At 43.4% G+C, this 13786-nt stretch overlaps 2 protein-coding genes across 2 annotated transcripts; both read right to left on the bottom strand.

Annotated features, from left to right (window-relative positions):
* Positions 1–645: 645 nt before the first annotated feature.
* Positions 646–1395, bottom strand: LOC123117215 (pathogenesis-related protein PRB1-3-like). Its single transcript, XM_044538030.1, has one exon. It carries the CDS (start codon positions 1343–1345, stop codon positions 848–850), a length of 498 nt encoding a protein of 165 aa, XP_044393965.1. The 5' UTR covers positions 1346–1395; the 3' UTR covers positions 646–847.
* Positions 1396–11568: 10173 nt separating this feature from the next.
* LOC123117214 (pathogenesis-related protein PRB1-3-like) lies at positions 11569–12318 on the bottom strand. Its single transcript, XM_044538029.1, has one exon. The coding sequence runs from the start codon at positions 12266–12268 to the stop codon at positions 11771–11773; it is 498 nt and encodes a 165-aa protein (XP_044393964.1). The 5' UTR covers positions 12269–12318; the 3' UTR covers positions 11569–11770.
* Between the last annotated feature and the right edge of the window lie 1468 nt (positions 12319–13786).

Raw genomic sequence — 13786 nt, 5'->3', positions numbered from 1 at the left:
GTGTGCACTAATAATCGATGGCTCCTTGCTTGTGTGTGTTCCTTCGAGATTATTTCTTCGTCCATCCTTCCTCCTCGCCCGAAGAGGAAATGTTGACAAGAGCGTAGGGGATGACCACGATGGATTTAGGTACTGCCGCTCAATTACAACACCAGATCTGGAGTACCATAGGCATGCATGGCGTTGGATGACTCTCCCCGCGGCAGGATTCGTGGCGTCGAGGTCAGATCTACTGCATTCACGGGCGGGGCCGCAAGCGAGTCCGGAACCTACGATGGACCGCTAGTCGAGAGCGAGCTTGCACGGGACCACGACCGGAGCTGGATCCAGAGTGAAACCTGGGAGTGGATGGGTGAGCCATAATGGCAGATTGGGTGACTGTCACGGCGGGAGTGGCCTATGGCGTGGAGGAGGGAGCGCGAGTCTCAGGAACAAGACCTAGTGTGCCCTCTCGAGATCTACTCCGTTTTACGAGTTGGGATCCGGAAAAAAAATGCACAACATAGAGAACAAGTGCGAGATGACAAAACGGAAGAAAGACACTTTGATTAGTGGTTTCTAAGTGTGCTGGGTTTTTTTCACAGGAAGGCACATATACCATGCACAGTATAATAGTAGAACCATATATTCATCCATAAACACTGCTTATACAATAACACAACTTATTACCTGAATCATAACGGTACATATATACAGCCGGTCTAAACAATATATGGCCTCAAATCCGGCCGGCTGGTTAATTATATATCACATCTGATCACACTGTGGTTATCAGAGCTTAATCATTTTATTTATGCAATACGCCGTACGTACATGCACGCTCGCATGCATGCATGATGCATATAGCCTAGTACGGGCTCACCCCGGGGAAGTTGCCTGGCGGGTTGTAGCTGCAGATGATGAACACACCGTCGCCGCTGTCGCAGACGACGCGGGCGCAGCCGATGGCCGTCGAGTCGCGCCACACCACCTGCGTGTAGTGCCCGCACGACTCACCCTCGGGCGCCGAGCAGGTGTTGCTGTCGTGGTCGTAGTACTGCTTCTCCGACACCCACGAATTCACGGCGTCCGTCGCCGTCCACTCGGTCCCGCCGCCTCCGTAGAGGTTCTCCCCGTACGGCCGGCCATCAGGAGTATGGATCAGCTGGCAGTCGCCGCGGCGCTGATCCGCGTAGTCCTGCGCGAAGGCTGCCACCGTAGCGTCCCATGTCACCTCCCCAAGGCCCACGTCGGCGCGCGCCGCGTTGTGGGCGTCCACGAAGTCCTGCTCCGAGTTTTGGGCCGTGACCGCCATGGCCGACATGAGAGCTACGAGCAGCACCACTAGCTTCGTCGAGTACTCCATCGCTGATGAAGAGCTTACAAAACTAATCAAGGAAGATATATCTGTAACGATGAGATAGACTGCCACCATGCGTACGTTGTGTATTTATACTGCCTGCACATGATCGATTGCTTCTCTGAGGTATAACTAAGCTTGGAAAGTTTCATAGAAAAAATATATCTCAACGAATTACACTGGTCAAATTCGAAGCACATGTGCGCGCGTTGAGGTAGTCAGATATAATCGTCCGCGGCCTGTTATTTCTTCTGATTGAGATTACCTCTGCCGATGTGGAGGAACTTCGATCGTCATTTGATCTCGTGGCACGAAAATAACTGCATCATCTTCATTGGCCGAGAAGAGGTCAGGTCGTACTAGTCGGGACACACGTACCTAGTAGCTAGCCAACTAGGTGCTAGTGGTACAAACGTGTAAAATGATTAAGTTCAAGAATATTTCTTTCGGGTTGAAGTTGTACAACTTGTTAAGGCAATTGGTACTCGCACACATAAGAACCATTTTTTGCTTGTAATTGAGTTGTTCTAATACTGTGTGCCGGTTGCTACATAGGATTTATTTTTCCGTTGGCGATAATATATGAGTAGCTAACATATCTCTTTTATTTTGCTTTGTCATGCCTCTGTCATTTTCATGTGGATTGCAACTTTCGTAACATCCCCCCTACCCCCCTCCCATGCACCATTTTTTTATTACGTATAGTGGCTAGAAGCCAATTCGTGCTTCTCCTCAGAACAGGACAAAAGTCAGTTTGTTCTTTAAATTGGAATGTTGTTTGTGGTCCTTGTTGTTAGCCAAATGAGTGTTAATTTTCTTGTTCAACTTCAAGCGAGATTGATTTAACCTTGGCCATGGTCGCCGAAATCTTATTTTGAACGTACCACAACATGCTTTATATATAAAGTGGGGCGTGAGCTTTTTCAGTAACGTGGCACAACTCAATCAGCGGAAAGTTGTTTTTGGCTCTTCTTTTGTCTTTCTAGCTATACTGCAACATTATGATCATATTGATGTCCTAGTGCATGGTACTTGGAGATAAGAAAAACTCGGCAACTATACAATGTGTGCAAGTAGGAGTGATGCAAAGTGATATGCCTCGGCAAAGTGGTCGATCGATGATACAACCGTGGGTGAGCAGATAGAGGCACGAGACAAGTAAAGGGAGTGTCGAAGACGACGGGAAACATGACTGAGATCGGCTGGAGTGGTGGAAGTTGTGCGCATGACCATGTAGCTATAGAAGTGGGACCCAAGGCAATGATTTGCCGAAGTAGTGGGATACGGAGTGTGTGTGTGCATTATGACAGAGTGGTGCATCGTGTGTGATGTTATCAGTAGAGCGAAAGAAATAGTTGACCGGCAAGAAGAGGAAGAAAAGTCGGTATTATTATGCTGAGTGTTTCTAGTTTTTGCTCGGCAAATTGGGTTTTATGCTGAGCACCCCATGAAGTAACACTCAACATACAACCGACCACTCAGCGTATGCAGTTTTTCTTGTAGTGAATGGCAACATGAATTCTGTCTGTGCAAGTTGTATCCGAATAAAGAGAATGCACACCATAGAGAACAAGTGTAAGAGATGAAAAAAATGAAAGAAATAAGCTTTCATTAGTGGTTTCTATATGTGCTGATTTTTTTTCCATAGCAAGGCCACAAATACCATAATCAACATAATAGTAGAACTATATATTCATCCATAAACACTGCTTGTACAATAACACAACTTACTTGAATCATAGCAATACACACCCATTGCCGGTCTAAACTGTACTAGCCGTGCGAAGCCGCGGCGGCCTGCCGTGCTCGTGAAATTGCCCATCGTCGGTTTAGCTGTGATTTGTCCAGCTGTTGTTTTTGTATGAGAGATCAAATCAATGTAGCATAGAAGTTTTTTCCTATTGTAGAATATCAAAAGGAAGAGCATTTTTGTTGCTGCCGTTCATTGAAAGTATATCTCTCAATTTTCTGTCAAGGGCCTCAAAATGGTGTCGGTGTACCATTGGAGCACCATCCCAAAGTAGCAGACATGTTTCTTCAAGCAAAAGCACCATCCCAAAGTAGCAGAAATGTTTCTTCAAGCAAAAATGCATGAATAAAGCCCCTCAAGAATAACCGGACCATTAGCTAGATTTTTAATTGCCAGAGCAACCTGCATGACTTACCCACTGATCAGTATATACAAAATATATTTTCTTTTCTGGTTCAGTTCAGACACTTGCCAATCTATACCAAGAGTATCTATTCTACTGTTTAAAAGCTAGCGACAAAAACCAGACACAACATGTTTGAGATTTTTTTTTGTTATATGGTTTTAAAATTTACCAAATCGATAAGAGTCATGCTGGCAATCTTCACAAATTTATTCCCTTGTTTCCACATCACTGTTGTGAAGTCGAGATTTATTGTGCACTGCATTCTTCAAAGTAGAAACAACAGCCAAACAATCTGAATGATGGGATGGATTACAACTGTAGTCGGTACTTTTAGTCCTTCAGTCAGGCAATAATTTCGGTTTCTTCAGCCTCGAGTCACAACATGAGAGAGAAGACACGGGCAATATGATAGACGCCTCCAGATTACCGCAGCTGCACCAGTGCTTCCTTGTCCAATATTAGCATCATAACCTGCAACCAATACGATTTATTTTCTGCATATATGCACCCAGAGTATCAAATAAACATAAATCATTGTCGGCGGGTTAACTCGCAAGAATTGATTGAACTCTTTCGAAGATATTTTGAGATGTTCTATTGAGCAACAACTGAACTAAGGAACACTATTTATAAGATTGCAATTTAACCTATAAACCCTGGAGAACCACTAGGCAGGATGAAGCCATACACGTCGCCTTTAAATCGCCGTGCCACCGCCTGTAAATTCTGTGCCCCACCGAGGCCATTTTGGTCTTTTTACATCCAGGGGTATAAATCGCAACCGCTCCCGTGGAGAAACCCTGGCCGCCGCCTCCCGTCCCACTCGCCTCCCCCTCCTTGTCGCCCTCCTCCTTCTCCTCCCATCGCCGCCCCTCCTCCCACCGACGTCCCCTCCTGCTCCGCCCCTCCCCCACCCCCTCCCCCCTCCCCCGCAGCTCGACGACCAGTAGGGGAGGCCAGCAATGGAGGGATGAGCGGCGAGGATAGAGGCACCGGCCATCGGGGACCTCCGAACCTTCTTCTCCTCGTCGCCATGGCAGGTGGAGCTCGATCTGTCGAGCGCGACCTCGATCTGAAGTAGGGGAGAAGCAGCCGCAGGGGGCTCCAACCTCTTCTTCGCGGGAGGGGGCAGGCGCAGCTCCTCCTCCTTACTCTCCCACACGAGAGCGGCCCCAACAACATCATCGCCTTCAAGGTCGGTTTGTCCTCTCCAGAAATCTATGGTTGATCTTTTCTCTGCGTACGGATTGTCCTGGAACCATAGAACAGGAGCAGTTTCCTTTTTTTGGGCATCTTTTCTTTGCATACTGATCGGTGGTACCCTAGAACAGGAGCAGTTTCATTTCAATTTTCGTTTCAGATAGCTCTCATTTTCTTTGGATGAGCAGAGATAATAAAAACATGAGCTTGAGGTGTGTTGCGCAAAGAGAGTTCTCCCTGGGATTGATGTCGGCAAGCCTGAAAGCTGCAATCAAGCAGGTATCCCTCTGTATGTAGTCATGTAGCACATGAAAATTGTAGCTTCCTTCTAAAAATGCAATTTCACTAATTATCCAAAGCACTGAAATTCATCCCTTGCGCAGCCGCCGTCGGTGGAGATTTGTAGCCAGGTTCATATCGACCAGAAAATGGAGATTTTTTTTCCAGTAGTATGGACTTTTGCTCTGCTATGCTCTTTTCAGGTATGCAAGCCCCCCTCGCTAATTATCAATTGGTATGAAACTCTTCTCTGTCAACTCTATCTCATCCTGGGGAGGCTTTGTAAGATACTAAAATTTGTTGACAATGTATTTCAGGTTTTGTGTAGATGTTGTTTGCATCGCACTTCAGTTCAGAACATGGAGGGTTAGGCTGCTCGCCAATTGGTAAATATATCTTATGCTTATGCAATTGATACCCTGTACTGAATCTCTTCAACTATATAGTTTCCTCAGGCAGAGTTTATATAGTTGTTATCTCATAAGGATTCATATGTATTATTTACCAGTTCGGTTGCCAAACTTCTTGTGTGATAGCTTTCTTTTTATTTCTTCCTGTTTGGGGCCATCTTTAAGTTGAGGTTAATCAATTGATGTCACTGTTTTTGGAATGAAAAAGAACATGCTAAGCTTGCATATTTTAAGGTCATGAGGCTTCAGTTTAGTCTATTTCCCTCACTACACATAGGAGCATTCAGGTAATTTCTTGATAACTTCACATCTACTATTCCCAAGCTGTGGTCTTCCATTTTTACTGGCGTTGTACTAATTATTCTGGTTGTTACTCTTGTTATTGTCGTTTATCATGATAAAATTCGGTTCTTGGCTGTGTCAGGTTCGCCTAGTTTAATTTTGATATACCTAGAGTGCAGATGATGGGCTAATATAACTTTTTCTGCTTCTGGGAGATGATGCAGTGTTTTTTCCATATATATTGTGCACTGCTTTTGGTTGTTTAATTGCAGAAAAAACAAGTTACAACCATATTTTGTAGTGATCAGATTATTGTGATGCTCGTTCTCAAATTTATGAGGGCACTCCCTGTCTTTTTGTTGATAGCTGACCAATTTCATTCCCTATAGTTTTTAAATATATATCCGTGCCTCCTTTTGTATCTTCTAGGTTATTTCTTATTTGTTAAGTTCTTTTATATAGAAAAGTAACACTAACAACATGTTATCCAAATTGATCTTCCTGGTGATTGCTTTGGTAATAACTACACACTTCTAAATTTGTCATATTTTTGGTCTGCATAGCTGATTTCCCCTGAGGGTTGCAGTAACGTTTAAACAAGTATGTACACTTCTAAACAAGTATGGAAAAGGCGACTTGCTTGAACTGAATCAGCCATAAACCTCCCTTAATTATGTACATATCTAAAAAAAACTATAGGTCTACGTCCTTGTAGAAATACACAAGTATATTTGTAACACTTAGATGCTTACCTAGGAAGCTTGCATCACAGACCACCGAGGAGGACGACACCCGGGTTCAGCCCCGTTGGAGTTGGCATCTGCTCACAGCAGACTGCAGATGTTGTTCGTATTTTGTTTCTTTTCTCTTGTAGCAAACACATGCAGGTGCTGAGATAAGGTTGAATTATATTCAGATTCGTAGCTGCTAGGTAGTATATATTAGCACTAAGTTTCTTTCAAATTCTGGGCATAATCTGTGCGGAATTTTGATGTACTCCTAGAACAACAGTTGTAGCTCTTGTTTTTATGTTTCCAATGGTGCTGGTTTCACTGAAATTTGATTGGTAGTTTAGGAGTTAAGCCAGAAGCGATGCTACTGTTTAGTAATAACGAGGCTGTGAGAAGATCTGTTTACCTGTCTTCAACAAAGTTAGAGACAGTTTTAGTCGCAATCATCTGAAATAAAGTTATAGGGAATTCTCTATAGGTATTTGAGAATAGTTTGTTTGATGAGATCGGTTAAGCGATTTAAAAGCTATTAACAGACCAATGAGTGACTCAGTAACTCAGTCGAAGTTTGAGCTAAACTTAGAACTGGTTATTTAGGTTTTTGCTTGAGGGAAATATTAATGTAGTCATGAAATAGATATTTAACCTTTTTTGTATGTAAGTTGATATAACTTTTATGTACTGCAGGCAGTTCGTTAAAATCCACAGAACAGTTCCTTTAGTAGGCGATAGCAAGGCACTCAGACAGTCTTAATTTGGGGAAATAAGATCAATGAAAAGATAGGTTACCTGATGATACACTTGAAAGAGAAAGGGATATGATATTTCGTTGATGACGTGAACTGCAAAAGGATGCTCTTGGTGGCAACATCCTGGGCTTCAGAAACATGATTGGTTCAGCCGAAAGGATGTATTGCAATTATGCAGAGAGATGGAATTGTTTGAACTCCAGTTCCACCTTCACCAATCGATGGCATGACAAGACATGCCATAAGAGGTACCTTCCGCTTGTTCTTTTGCACTGCTTTGTTGGTTTGAAACCGTGTGTATTGATTCTTTAGGAATCTCTTGAATCACCTGATAAAGGATCAAAATCATCACTCCCCACTAGAACCTGCTAGGTACCTAATCTTTCAAATGTATGATGCAACCAAGATATTATATTTGTGTGTCATTCTTATGTGGTTATTAATACCTGACTGTCGCAAATGCAATTCATGAAGTTCCTGGATATACAGAAACAATAAGAGTATTGTTTAGTCCATCGCAGGTTGATAGCCACACTACCAAGGTCGTAATTGTTCTTGGCAATCATGAGCCTAACCACACAGTTTATTTTTAATATACCTGATACAAAATGGTACCACACTAGGGGTGAAAATGCAGGTCACTTGTCATGAACACCAGAACATAAGCAGGCTGAAGGAAAAAAGCATACATTTGTGGTCATATGTTGTTCCCAAAGAAAGAATCCTTTGTAGCATTTAGACTCCTATGCACTATAGCTTTCCATTCATTAGCAAACCCCAGGATGCATTCCTAATAATGACCACCCATTTATTTATTTTGCAGGATCAACATATCTAAACAGACTTTTTTATAGACATGTGTTTGATTAATCATTGATGTTTGACAACGTGGTGCAGCATCGATGCTTCTAGGATGAAGAATGAATGCATGTCATTCAGGAATAACTGTGGACAGTGAAATGTTGAAGGGTCCGTCTCTCACCCCCACTCCATATAGATGCTTAGTTCTTCATAGCCATTGTCTCTAATATCTTTTTGTAATATATTTTCGCTTGGAAATATAAAAACTCTGTGCTCCCTGTCACACAATTTTTCGTCATCCGGGCAAACCCCCTTTTCCGTTAATTTCTTGATGTATGGTTATAATGCAGTCTTCTAGACGAGGATGGATTTAGGCTGTGTGATTCCATAGTATGCATTGCACTTCCTTTAAGCATGATTATCTGAACATGCATGGTGTATATTGCTCAGTTTCTTTTTCTGTTTATATTTCCAGGATATATAAATTACGTGTATTACATTAGAATATAGCTTCTACTGATGTACTATTGTTTTTCTTCCTGGTCTATGTGGAAGACACCATGTATATCTAATATCTCCAGGTTTCAGGATTTAAATGTCCTTTGTTTTGTGTACCAGGTGGTTACCTGAGATTTTATTTGCTTACTCTATTAGATCATGAGCAAATTAAGACGTATGTTGATGTTGCAATTGATAGTGTTTCCTGTCATATTGTTGATTCTCTTACAGATCCACCACCTGAAATAGTGCAAAGCAGTCTGCATTAGAGTTTAGGTACCGGGTTTTAACGAGAACATTTGCCCTCACGAAGCCCCCACTTTGTGGCCATTGCAGTTGTGGCTAAGGAGGATATCCATCAGCACCAGCTCACTGCTTACCTATGTAATCAACCTATATTTTCAACCTTTTTGTTTATAGTAAGTAGAACAACGCCTAGAAAGAATGAAAGGCCGTTTCTAATTACTTTTGCTGCGTCTAACCTAACTGCCATGCCTATGTGACCACTGAAGCAAACACATGTTGTTTCATCTGCAGGGTAGTCGAGATTTAGTTTCAGTGATATCTCAACCCTTTTGTTCTTGCTCTAAAGAACGAGACATACGTAGGCCTTAGACTATGGTAATCATCTATGTGCTACGCATCCTTTTGCGGTCGTGTATTCTAAATGTAATCAAGCACTTCCTAATATTGATGTATTCCCTCAGTTGTATTGGTACTGCTACATATTCATCATAACACTACCAATCATATATACTCCCTCCTTCCATGTATATAGCAAATTCAAATGTGTCTATATGATGAATCTCAACCTAAGTGCCTTTCTTGATACAAGCAATGTAAATAAGCTATCGTAAATTGATCTTATGCCTCTCTTACAATGTTATGCATCGACTGTATCTAAATATTTTGTTATGCATAGTATGGTATTATCAGGTGATCTCATTGCTTCCTTTTAGCCTATCATGATACCAAATATCTATTAAGTATCAGTCACATATACATGATTTGAATGCCCTACTGCTCTCTTTGCAGATAGGTACACAACACATATCATTTGGTTACTGTGATAATGGTATATCTTTCTATGGATTCGTGAACACACAAGCAGATACAAAATCATAGACTATAGTTTCTAACAGTACATTCTTCCTTGTATCATTTAACAACTGCAATGGAAAAAGTGAAGATTCCAGCAAAAGTACTAGACGCTATGATGCACAAGCTTGGCCTCCCAAATGCAGTTTACTCAACACAAAAGGGGCGGATGGTCGGTCTTGACGCAACAATTCACTTCTATGGATGTAAGCAACAACTGGACAATGGACTTCCACAAAAATCAATGTCCATCCATGTGTACGACAAACTCGAAGAAGCTGAGAACTGACTAGCAACTGAGGCTCTCAAATGCATACAGGGCTCTTACAGCAAAATTTTGCAAGACAAAAACCATGACAAGGCACAACCAGCTCAACAAAAATGCCAAGCCCTAGAGTATCAACAAAAAGAAAAGACGGAATAATCAACTATTTTAGCAACAGCTGGTGCAATAGCCTCATTGGAGATCGCATGGCAGCAAAGAAACTTTATCGCATAATAGATACAAACTTCACAGCTGGTTCAACATTGAAAGAGAACAATCTCAATCATGTTTTATCACAGGTAAAATATGTTGCTGACCGTCTTAGCAATACAACAACATAGTCTGAATATGATCTCTAGCAAACACACCACAATTATTGGAAACTCGACGATGTAATCAAATGAATTTCTCCTTTGAGCAATGCAGGCCATGAAGAATAGCAACTATGAAGAGTTGACTCAGAGAATCGTTCTGAATGTCCAACCATACATCTGTCAAACGTATCTCTGCCTATCTACATGCCTTACTCATAACATTGTAAATAATCGTTCATAAGCTTCTTAGAAAACATGTTCAGCAACGACCATCTATCTATCATCAATTCATACTTATTTCCGTATGTTTCATTCTGTGTCTACATATTTGAATGCACACTCTTTCAATACTTGGCTTTTGCGCCATCGGCGCAACGGGTCATCTAGTTTATATAATACTTGAAAGAAGCCGGCATCTCCAATACAATAATTATCTACTTTGCATTATAAAAATATTCCACACTAAGTGTAATTGGCTTCCTACCATACACCTTCACAATCATTTGTAATTAACAAAAATGCCGGTAAGTTATCTTCTAGAACAAATAGTGAAAGCATTTCATCTCTTCTGGTGGATGAAGGGGTAATTGCCCGGTTGTTTGAACCTGATCTTGAATTGGCGCCCAGGTCGGCGCCGGACACCGCCGTTTCATGGATTTTGAGGGTAATCTCTGCCGAAATGCCCTGGCAGCTCGCAAATGATGCAACCCAGAGTATCCGGTCTTTGAAGCAGCTTAAGAAGGCCTCAAGGCCCGGCGCACCATTGATGTCCCGGTGTCGGTCCGAGCTGTGTAGCTGTACGTGTGCACTAATAATCGATGGCTCCTTGCTTGTGTGTGTTCCTTCGAGATTATTTCTTCGTCCATCCTTCCTCCTCGCCCGAAGAGGAAATGTTGACAAGAGCGTAGGGGATGACCACGATGGATTTAGGTACTGCCGCTCAATCACAACACCAGATCTGGAGTACCATAGGCATGCATGGCGTTGGATGACTCTCCCCGCGGCAGGATTCGTGGCGTCGAGGTCAGATCTACTGCATTCACGGGCGGGGCCGCAAGCGAGTCCGGAACCTACGATGGACCGCTAGTCGAGAGCGAGCTTGCACGGGACCACGACCGGAGCTGGATCCAGAGTGAAACCTGGGAGTGGATGGGTGAGCCATAATGGCAGATTGGGTGACTGTCACGGCGGGAGTGGCCTATGGCGTGGAGGAGGGAGCGCGAGTCTCAGGAACAAGACCTAGTGTGCCCTCTCGAGATCTACTCCGTTTTACGAGTTGGGATCCGGAAAAAAAATGCACAACATAGAGAACAAGTGCGAGATGACAAAACGGAAGAAAGACACTTTGATTAGTGGTTTCTAAGTGTGCTGGGTTTTTTTCACAGGAAGGCACATATACCATGCACAGTATAATAGTAGAACCATATATTCATCCATAAACACTGCTTATACAATAACACAACTTATTACCTGAATCATAACGGTACATATATACAGCCGGTCTAAACAATATATGGCCTCAAATCCGGCCGGCTGGTTAATTATATATCACATCTGATCACACTGTGGTTATCAGAGCTTAATCATTTTATTTATGCAATACGCCGTACGTACATGCACGCTCGCATGCATGCATGATGCATATAGCCTAGTACGGGCTCACCCCGGGGAAGTTGCCTGGCGGGTTGTAGCTGCAGATGATGAACACACCGTCGCCGCTGTCGCAGACGACGCGGGCGCAGCCGATGGCCGTCGAGTCGCGCCACACCACCTGCGTGTAGTGCCCGCACGACTCACCCTCGGGCGCCGAGCAGGTGTTGCTGTCGTGGTCGTAGTACTGCTTCTCCGACACCCACGAATTCACGGCGTCCGTCGCCGTCCACTCGGTCCCGCCGCCTCCGTAGAGGTTCTCCCCGTACGGCCGGCCATCAGGAGTATGGATCAGCTGGCAGTCGCCGCGGCGCTGATCCGCGTAGTCCTGCGCGAAGGCTGCCACCGTAGCGTCCCATGTCACCTCCCCAAGGCCCACGTCGGCGCGCGCCGCGTTGTGGGCGTCCACGAAGTCCTGCTCCGAGTTTTGGGCCGTGACCGCCATGGCCGACATGAGAGCTACGAGCAGCACCACTAGCTTCGTCGAGTACTCCATCGCTGATGAAGAGCTTACAAAACTAATCAAGGAAGATATATCTGTAACGATGAGATAGACTGCCACCATGCGTACGTTGTGTATTTATACTGCCTGCACATGATCGATTGCTTCTCTGAGGTATAACTAAGCTTGGAAAGTTTCATAGAAAAAATATATCTCAACGAATTACACTGGTCAAATTCGAAGCACATGTGCGCGCGTTGAGGTAGTCAGATATAATCGTCCGCGGCCTGTTATTTCTTCTGATTGAGATTACCTCTGCCGATGTGGAGGAACTTCGATCGTCATTTGATCTCGTGGCACGAAAATAACTGCATCATCTTCATTGGCCGAGAAGAGGTCAGGTCGTACTAGTCGGGACACACGTACCTAGTAGCTAGCCAACTAGGTGCTAGTGGTACAAACGTGTAAAATGATTAAGTTCAAGAATATTTCTTTCGGGTTGAAGTTGTACAACTTGTTAAGGCAATTGGTACTCGCACACATAAGAACCATTTTTTGCTTGTAATTGAGTTGTTCTAATACTGTGTGCCGGTTGCTACATAGGATTTATTTTTCCGTTGGCGATAATATATGAGTAGCTAACATATCTCTTTTATTTTGCTTTGTCATGCCTCTGTCATTTTCATGTGGATTGCAACTTTCGTAACATCCCCCCTACCCCCCTCCCATGCACCATTTTTTTATTACGTATAGTGGCTAGAAGCCAATTCGTGCTTCTCCTCAGAACAGGACAAAAGTCAGTTTGTTCTTTAAATTGGAATGTTGTTTGTGGTCCTTGTTGTTAGCCAAATGAGTGTTAATTTTCTTGTTCAACTTCAAGCGAGATTGATTTAACCTTGGCCATGGTCGCCGAAATCTTATTTTGAACGTACCACAACATGCTTTATATATAAAGTGGGGCGTGAGCTTTTTCGGTAACGTGGCACAACTCAATCAGCGGAAAGTTGTTTTTGGCTCTTCTTTTGTCTTTCTAGCTATACTGCAACATTATGATCATATTGATGTCCTAGTGCATGGTACTTGGAGATAAGAAAAACTCGGCAACTATACAATGTGTGCAAGTAGGAGTGATGCAAAGTGATATGCCTCGGCAAAGTGGTCGATCGATGATACAACCGTGGGTGAGCAGATAGAGGCACGAGACAAGTAAAGGGAGTGTCGAAGACGACGGGAAACATGACTGAGATCGGCTGGAGTGGTGGAAGTTGTGCGCATGACCATGTAGCTATAGAAGTGGGACCCAAGGCAATGATTTGCCGAAGTAGTGGGATACGGAGTGTGTGTGTGCATTATGACAGAGTGGTGCATCGTGTGTGATGTTATCAGTAGAGCGAAAGAAATAGTTGACCGGCAAGAAGAGGAAGGAAAGTCGGTAATATTATGCTGAGTGTTTCTAGTTTTTGCTCGGCAAATTGGGTTTTATGCTGAGCACCCCATGAAGTAACACTCAACATACAACCGACCACTCAGCGTATGCAGTTTTTCTTGCAGTGAATGGCAACATGAATTCTG

This window comes from Triticum aestivum, chromosome 5B (genome assembly GCF_018294505.1).
Source record: "Triticum aestivum cultivar Chinese Spring chromosome 5B, IWGSC CS RefSeq v2.1, whole genome shotgun sequence".
NCBI lineage: Eukaryota > Viridiplantae > Streptophyta > Magnoliopsida > Poales > Poaceae > Triticum > Triticum aestivum.
The sequence above is the reverse complement of the archived record's forward strand: the minus strand, read 5'-3'. Positions and strand labels throughout refer to the sequence as shown.